At 44.8% G+C, this 8,722-nt stretch overlaps 1 protein-coding gene across 1 annotated transcript in view; it reads left to right on the top strand.

Moving 5' to 3' along the window:
- Nucleotides 1–8,722, top strand: part of LOC106818065 (26S protease regulatory subunit 8) — a gene marked incomplete at its 5' end in the record, with an annotated part of 28,319 nt that overhangs the window by 8,736 nt on the left and 10,861 nt on the right. Inside the window, 1 exon segment of the mRNA XM_014822786.1 lies at nucleotides 5,579–5,648. Coding sequence (XP_014678272.1) covers nucleotides 5,579–5,648 — 70 coding nt within the window.

The raw sequence follows: 8,722 nt of genomic DNA, 5'->3' as shown, positions 1-8,722 counted from the left end.
CGATCGAGGGATTCGAATATCAGTATCGTACTTGCATATACGACACACTCATACTTATACCTGCACTTACGCACGACGTACCGACAGTTAGTTCACGGCGCCAGCACGCAGGGCCTAAAGCCTTGTCCCCGCACACGCTGTGTTTTTGTGCCGCCAATGCGGCCACGCCGTGGCTGATGCGCGGCAGCACAAAACACAGCGTGGTGCGCGTTGCAACACAGCGATTTCCTGCGTGTGGAAAAATTGATCACCACGTGTTTTGCATATTTCTTCCACGTGTGGCCAGGATTGACAGGCCGTGTGCGGAGTGCGCTGTGTCAAGTTCCACACCACGGCTCTATGTAACTCCGACCAATAGCAGCAGTCAACGGACGCAGTGACGTGATCTTAACTTGCGGTTGCATGCCATAGCCGGTTGCAACTGCGGTACCACGCACGGTACACGCGGGTACATCGCACTACACGCGGCCGAGTACACGCACTTACACGCAGGTACGTGCGGTGTATCGCGTGCACACCGCTGTGATACGTGCCGGTCGTACCCGCGTGTTACGTTCTTGTACTCTGTGTGTACGTTGCGGTTACCGCGGTGTACGCTGCGTTTGTAATACCGCGTGTACGTGCGTGTACTTCCGCGTTGCTGCACCCACCCAGTGTACGTGCTGTGAACCCTGCTGTGTACCGTGCGTGTAAACCCGCTGTGACGTGCGTGTATCTGTGTGTACGTGGCCCGTGTCACCCGCGTGTACGTGCGCTGTATCTGGCGTGTACCCGCGTGTAGCGTGCGTGTAGTGCGGTGTAATCGCGACGTGCACCCGCGTGTACGATGTGTGTACCTGCGTGTACGTGCGCTTGTACCCGTTGTGTACGTGCGTGTTATCTGTGTTGTTACGTGCGGTTTTGCATTGTTGGCGGTGATGGGGTCGCTCTTTGTCCACCTTCCTGTTGTTGCAGTATGACTTCCGCCATTCCGCTTCGCACCATCCCTGTTGTTTACCCGCGTGCACGATGCATGTATCCGCTGTGTACTATCTCGCCCGCTCGACTAGTCACCAAGCGCGTGTAATCACTCACTCACCGGTGTACCTGGGCGATGCGACAGTGCGTGGTTTGTAACTCCGCGCTGTACAGTGGTGTATTCTGTCTGTTATGTGTGTGTTCATGCTACCCGAATGATGCTACGTGCTTGTATATCCGGCGTGTGTCCCGCGTTGTACGTGCGTGTACCGTGCCGTTTATCCTGGCGCTGCTCACCAGCGTGTATACGGTCGCGGTGCTACGTCGCGTTTGTACCTGCGTGTACCCTGGCAGCTTCACGCTGCGGGGTACCCGTCGCTGACGTTGCGGTACCGGTGGTACGTTGCTTGTACCCCCGGTGTGGATATATCTGTCGTTGTTTGTTACCGCGCCTTGTCACGTGCGTTGTATCGCTACGCGTCGCTACGTGCGATGTACCTGCTTTCCGCTGCAAACGGCCGCTCGCACGCAAAGTTAAGATCACTGTGATTTCCTCCCATTTGATCCTTGCTCTGCCTAAGTGGTTCTGCCCACTCATCCCGACACGCTTGTCGTTCATCATCTGTCACAACGCTCGGAAGAAAACGTATCAAGACTCACGGGGTTGATGATCATTCCCCCACACGCGAAGAAATGCGCTGTGTTGACATCGTCGCACCTACGCCTGTGTTTTGTGTCTGCGCCACATGCCAGCCGACTCTGGGGGCCGATCGGCTTGCGCCCTAACAGCATCAAAACACTAGGTCGAATGACTAGCAGGACCTTAAGCACAGCTGATACACTCGCCAGAGCCGGGTAGTACCGGACCGTAACCAGGGTACGTTCGGCGCAGTACCTGGGGACAAGAGCCCTAATGAGCGTAGTTTCATATGTATATATTTTATTATATAAGGTTCCTTTATTCTTTTTTAGTTTAGCTTTGCATATTAGTTCTTAACGTCTTTTTACATTAATAAATAGGTGTTGATGTAATTCTATTATGTAATGATCCTAGCAGCTTGCGGTTTTTTAAGGCAAAACTGTTGTCTAGCAACATGAAGATTAAACTAAGATAAAAGCAATGTTATTTTTTGACTATATACCAGGTGAAGAAATGGAACAATTTCTGTACGCCCTGAAAAAGATTCACTATTTTATATTCTTTATTCCTATTACATGTATTCATATTGATGCAAATTATATACTTCACTATAGTTGAGATGTACATAGACATGTACTGAAAAGGTGTTATTTCCGTTTTTCTTCCATTTAAAATATTGAAATTTTCACCTTCGATGTGCACCAGATCGCTCCAGTTCAGTGCAAGAATTGAAAAAGCTCCGTGCCGTGGGAGTGGGAATCCCCCTCCCACACCCACCCCCGCTCGGTCGCATGGCTCCCTCGCTCGGGCGCATGGCTCCCTCGCTCGGGCGCTTCGCGCCAGAATAACTCAGCCCCCCGGCATGGTCGCTTCATTCTCTCAATTGGGCCCCCCCACTTTGAAAACCGTGGCGCCGCCCCTGAGAGGGAATGATCTTTTCAGAAAAGATCGGGTAGGAGCACAGGGAGGAGGAGTACTATTACTAGTCCAAAACGATCTCCAAGCATCGACCTGTCCAAGACTAGAGGTTAGTTAGTTTGCTGAATCAGTATGGTGTGAAATCCAACTAACTGGAGAGGATGTTTTACTCATATGAGTGTGTTATCGATCACCAGCTAGTTCACAGGAGAACAATGAGGAGTTGATTGATCCATCCTCTAAGGTAGCGTGTTGACAGGAGACGATTATATATATATGTTCTGATTATGGGTGACTAATATTATACCTGACAGCCTGAGGTTGATTATGTGAACTATTGCACCAGTTGCAGCCCACTGTCATTCCACAGTACTAATAGTAGTACTACCACTACTAGTAATTATTGTAACATGTACTTGTAGTAATACTAATAGTAATTAAGTAATAGAAGTATTCCTAGGTCTGCATACAATTCAATTGTATCACCCTTGTATCTTGTATCTTGTATCTTCTATCTTGGTACCCTCTCTTGTATTTCACAAGGCACTCGATTCTACGAGGTGCGGGGTTTATCTAGAGAAAAGGAGATTATTAATGCCGCCTCTAGTTCTCTAGATGTTAGTGTTTCTAGTCACCAGTATTTTCCGTACATAATCTAACTGTGGTTTCAATAACCTGTGGTTGTCTCCTGTCCAGTTTTCTATTCGTTGTTCCTCCTTATATTTATTATAGCTATTCGATTTATATAAATGTTGCATGTTCCATGTTCCAAGAAACGGTATTGCTAGGGTTACTTGTAATACCCCTATACTAGACAACCCCTGCTTATATAGCAAGCAATTTACTCTACCTAGTTCCTGATACTGACAATGACAATGGCAGTGGGAGATTATAGTGGTAGGGGTGCATTAGTCGGAGCCGACGCAGACCCCAGTAATGGGGGTCATGATAAATCTGCACCCTCACATTAGCAAAGCGGAGTTATAACGTCTGCATTTGCGGACTAGGGGTGCATATGATATAAGGCAAGGACACATAGATGATAGAGATGGCAGATAATGTGTTAATTGTTTATATATAGAAAAAGAAGCTCTTAGGAAATGATTACATACTATATATAATGCTAATGAAGTAAGCTGTATTGAAATGCTGAGCTTTCGCCTTACTGCTGTCATCCAAAATCGAAAATCAAAATACTAACTCATCGTACACTCAGGATACCACTGCCACAATGCTAACAGTATTTTTAAAGTGGGCGGAGCTCCGGGGAAATGCAGCGAATGGCGATTCTTAAACAGCGTATGATTTGAAAGAGGTAACTGGGCGCAGAATGCGCGTACTATTTCGTATCACCTACCCGATCGCCAAAAATATTAACATACATAATAATTAAGCAGCATAGCTGGAGCTGCAGTACTGACACGACGAAAACACACAAATATACGATGTATGAACGCCACGGCAGGTCACACACCGACGAACGTAGCCGTAACTGCACCGACGTCGACGCACCACGCAGGCTGGCAGCACGGACATTTGTAATGGTGCATGATATGTGTTTTCTATTGTTGTGTGTGCGTCCGCTCCGCCTGCGTGCGTCAAGCATGTGCTTAAAATGTCTCATATACGGAACCAATATTTTCAGAAGTCACAAAATCCATTTGTGCATTGCTCAACAAAATATTTTTTAGCCTGCCACAAGTCATGGCCTAACATATAAGTAATAGTCATGTAACATGCAAATATACACAGATAATCATCAGGACGCTATTGACCTATTGACAAATAATTTGTCATTATTACCTCCTCATTCTTTGTAATACAGGTCTCTCCCTACGCTCGCGCAAAACAGGGGCGCGGAAAGCCCGGCGGAGCGGGACGGCCGCGGCGCGGCCCCGGCCCCCGGGGCGCGTCCGCACCGCCACACGGGGAAAGAAGCGCGAGAGCGGAGCTGAAGAGCAGCACGCGCGGCACGTGCAGCGCCCCGTTTGGAAAACCCCCCGCTGTTTGAAATCGTTGCGCCCCCGTTTTGGAAAACTCCCCACCTGTGAATCGTTGCGCCCACGCTTTAAATTCTCACCACGCAGGATAAAAGTTTGCCAGCGCCGGGAATCGACCTCGTGCAAGAATTGCGCGTTCGAGCCAGGAACATCCGACGCGTGTAAATTTTTACCGGTACCACACGCATGCACTGAAGACAGTACAACAAGTTAACCTGTCACTGAACTGTACAACCGGACATCGCTTATCTTATATATAACAAGACCCCAAATACCGTCTATGGTGAGGTGGCGATCTTTACGCATCCTAATTGATCGTACGGTAAAAAATACACGCCCCCGGCACCCCACTAGTTTCCCCCTCCCCCCTCGCCCTTACCCTCCCGCTCTCCCCTGCTCCCCCATGTTGAACATTTCATCCTGGGAGAACGCCTGTATTAGGTCCAACACGTTTTTTCTTATACGTGATTAGAGGTGTATCAATTTCGCATGTTATTATATATAAAACCGCAGCTTTATGACTCCCTGCAGCTGCCGCTCCGTTACATGAAGCGCTGACGGCGCATAATCAGAAATACAATTCGTAATAGAACTTCAATACAACACACAGTGAGAAGTAGAAACTCGTTACACTTTTTATTATATTTTCATATGAACTTCCAAACAACAGCAGCTCAATGCAGCTGAGCTCTTTCATTGTATTCCCGGTAAAATTGTCGACTGTTCGCTGGCAGCTATGGATCCGTTCGCCGGCCTATGCATTCGGCGCACGGGTCCATAGCTGCCAGCGCTGCATACTGTCGTAGGACGTTCCCGCGGTCGCGTGCGCCTTGCCGCGGAACTGCGCGCAAGATCTGCGCTGAGCGCATCGGAGCAACACCTCCTTTCGGCAACGCTTCTCTAGTATCCCGTCTCATCTGGTTGTTGTTGTAGGCATTGCTAGTTGTAGAATATACTGTGCCCCCATTTTTCATTCAACATAACATATATGTCTGACCAGAGCATGCAGTTCACAACTTGGTTGTCTATAGTAAAAGTGTAATTTTTGCATTGGTATTGACAGTTGACAGTTGCAGACAAGTCACAGAACTTGAGAAGACTTCAGGCCCAGCGTAATGAACTAAATGCGAAAGGTATATAATATCCATTAGCATAAAATTTGACTTATATATATTATTTAATGATGTTTATTAGTTCACATGTTCTGTACTTAAAAGCATACTAGGCCCATTGATTAATATGCAATGTTGACGAATGCTAGAGTAACTGGCACCTTGTGTAGTAAATAAGTGCATAACCTTATAGCCAAATGCGTATTAGTTTGTCCAATATCACTGCTGGTTACATTACAAGCAAGACTTGAAATCGGTTGTTGATATTCATTTACGTGCCGTAAATGTCATCCGGGAGTCAAGCGATGACGTAAACATTTATGCGGCCCGTATGTTTTGGACGCCAGATGAAATGGAGGTGTCAGCTGTGTAACCACGACCACGGACTAAACATGGAAATGGAGTAAAACACACGTACTAATCACAGACGCACATGGACAGCCCTGACAAAAAGTTCCTTATCACGAGCGTCCGTGTTTACGAAATTACTGATGATAGCATTGCGTACGGCTGAGCATGTGTGCAAAAATGTCCGGTACACTATAAATCTGTATCACACCCGCTTCGTCGGCAACGGTTTGAAACTGTAAACAACTGATTTCTTGGACTGCGGATTTCAATTAGACATTTTTTAGTAACCAGCAGTGATATTGGACAAACTAATACGCGTTTGGATGTAAGGTTATGCACTTATTAACTACACAAGGTGCCAGTTACTCTAGCATTCGTCAACATTGCATAATCAGTGGGCCTAGTATGCCTTTAAATGATTTTTAATATAACTTTTTTATTATTATTATTAAATCTTTCTTGCAAATAATAAAAATATAAGGAATGTATGGGGCATGAAATTCATATGTTTTTGCACCGGCCCAGAGGGCCGGAACAGCAGTTTTTTCGCTAGCCCTCAAATTTGTTTCCTTCAAAAATAAAGATAAGACAAATTCACTGACTCTTGCTTGTCTGAAAAATGTTGTAGTGTGCGGCATCACATAGTAGCTGTTGAACAGACTATAATGCAGATCGTGAATGATGTCTGAAGTGTTTTTCTTGATTGTCATGTTTCACACCTGCATTATCGATTTCAAATTTGTAAATGTTGATAAAGTGTGGCATGATATCCTTCAGGTAAAAAACAGTAATGTAGGCTATTTGCTCATTGCTATAAATAAAATGTTGGTACTCGCTAACACGACTGAAACCACTGGCTCTGAGGGCTGGTGTTTTGCCAATGTTACTGGCCCTTCAAATAATTTGCCGGCATCTGCCGATGGGCTGGTGCTTATTTCGCGCCCTGATTTACGTAAAACAGTCTTTTTCATGCAGAAAAAATCGAATGGATGCAATAGTGTTAGGTTAGTCAAAATACTAGGATTTCCAAGTAATGCAATAAAATACAATGCTATACAGCACGAACAAAATAAAATAAATATTTATAACACCTGTGTACTGTAAGTAAAGTGGTCTGTATCAGTCTTCATGAAAAACTTTTTGAGCTACCCCGGGCAAGTATTCTGCAAAATGTACATGACCGAATGACATTTAAGTTGCCCATATATTTTGCAGTTTTTGGAATATATCGAGTAAAGAAGTGTATACCAGACAACTTCTAGACGCCATTCGTTTCCGGTGTTAACATTTCGTCATTTTAACTTACAAACCTTTAGTTAATGGCAAGTTTCTTATACTTTATGAGTGTTTAAAGCAGGAGCCCATCGGACAAGTGAGCTTGCAATGTTTACATCCCTGCCGAGATTTCTACACATCTCGGGCGTCGGACCCCCGCCCGGCTAAAGTCGAAGACTTCTGTATATGAATGTGTACTATAATATAATAATTTCTACATACGAACACACACACTCACGCACGCACAAATGCACGTACACATTCGTATACATACATAATTAAGTGAGTAAGTGATTTTAAATGGATACGTACACATTCGTATCTATATCTGTTTATCTGTCTGTCTATCTATCTACCTACCTACCTAGCTACCTACCTACCTACCTGCCTATCTATACACACACACGCATGCATGCACACACACATATATATATTCAGTCAGAATATATTGTAACTAAGGTAGCTGCCGATGACAGTAGCAACACTTGAGCTTGCAATAGTAGCGAATATGGATGGATGGATGGAGTAACACGAGAAGGGAAGCTGACTGAACATAGAGCACGGGTGTCTTGACTATAAAGTATCAGCAATTGGCTGTTTGACCTGGTGTACGTGCTATGCCTTTGCATTGGCTGGATGACTTATCTGGTAAAGAATAACCCAGTTGGTGGCCAATTGTCTTCTGTCATATAAGACGGACTGAGCAGTTAGTAGTTAGCCAAAGAGCGAAGAGCGAGGAAGATGCTAGCTCGTTTGGTTACCGAATTTGGTAATGTGGGAAAACTACGTGAAATGAAGGAAACAGAGACGACCTGTTTCGGGAGCTCATATATAAGAGCGAGCGCGTGTTGATTAGGGAGGGAGAGAAATAGTAGAGTAGTTAAGAGAGTAGAGAGTAGACAGAATGGACTAACCGGTCGAGTGTAGTTGTACGGCTATAGTGATCTTGTGTTAGAAGTGTTAAAGTGATTACGTCACCGTAAATAGTAAAACTAAAAAAACATTTCCACTTTTTCACAAAATGCAAGTAATTCTGTTCACTTTTTATGGTTAAAAATTGCTGCATTATACTTCCTATTTTACTATATTGTTCGATGTAAACATACACTCGTGACTCATACATAGCCCATAGTAAGCAATTAAAGGCATAATAGGCCCATTGATTATACAAAGTTGACGAATGCTACAGTAACTGGCACCTTCTGTAGTTAATAAGTACATTACCTTATAGTCAAACGCGTATTAGTTTGTCCAATATCACTGCTGGCTATGTATTCTAAACACATGCTGATACAACAGCGGACACAAGTTCCATTGCCAATTCCCATCGAAATTCGACTTACCCTATCGTGAAGTGTACATGTCTAAGGTTAATCAGGACCAATAATCAGTTAACGGTAGGCTATAATGAGTGTAAAATGCATAGAAATCTATCTAACCCTTGGCTATCAGTGGCAATGGCCTAATAG

This window comes from Priapulus caudatus, unplaced genomic scaffold (assembly GCF_000485595.1).
Source record: "Priapulus caudatus unplaced genomic scaffold, Priapulus_caudatus-5.0.1 Scaffold2005, whole genome shotgun sequence".
Taxonomy (NCBI): Eukaryota; Metazoa; Priapulida; class Priapulimorpha; order Priapulimorphida; family Priapulidae; genus Priapulus; species Priapulus caudatus.
Note: the sequence above shows the minus strand (reverse complement) of the source record. Positions and strands in the feature narration are given on the sequence as shown.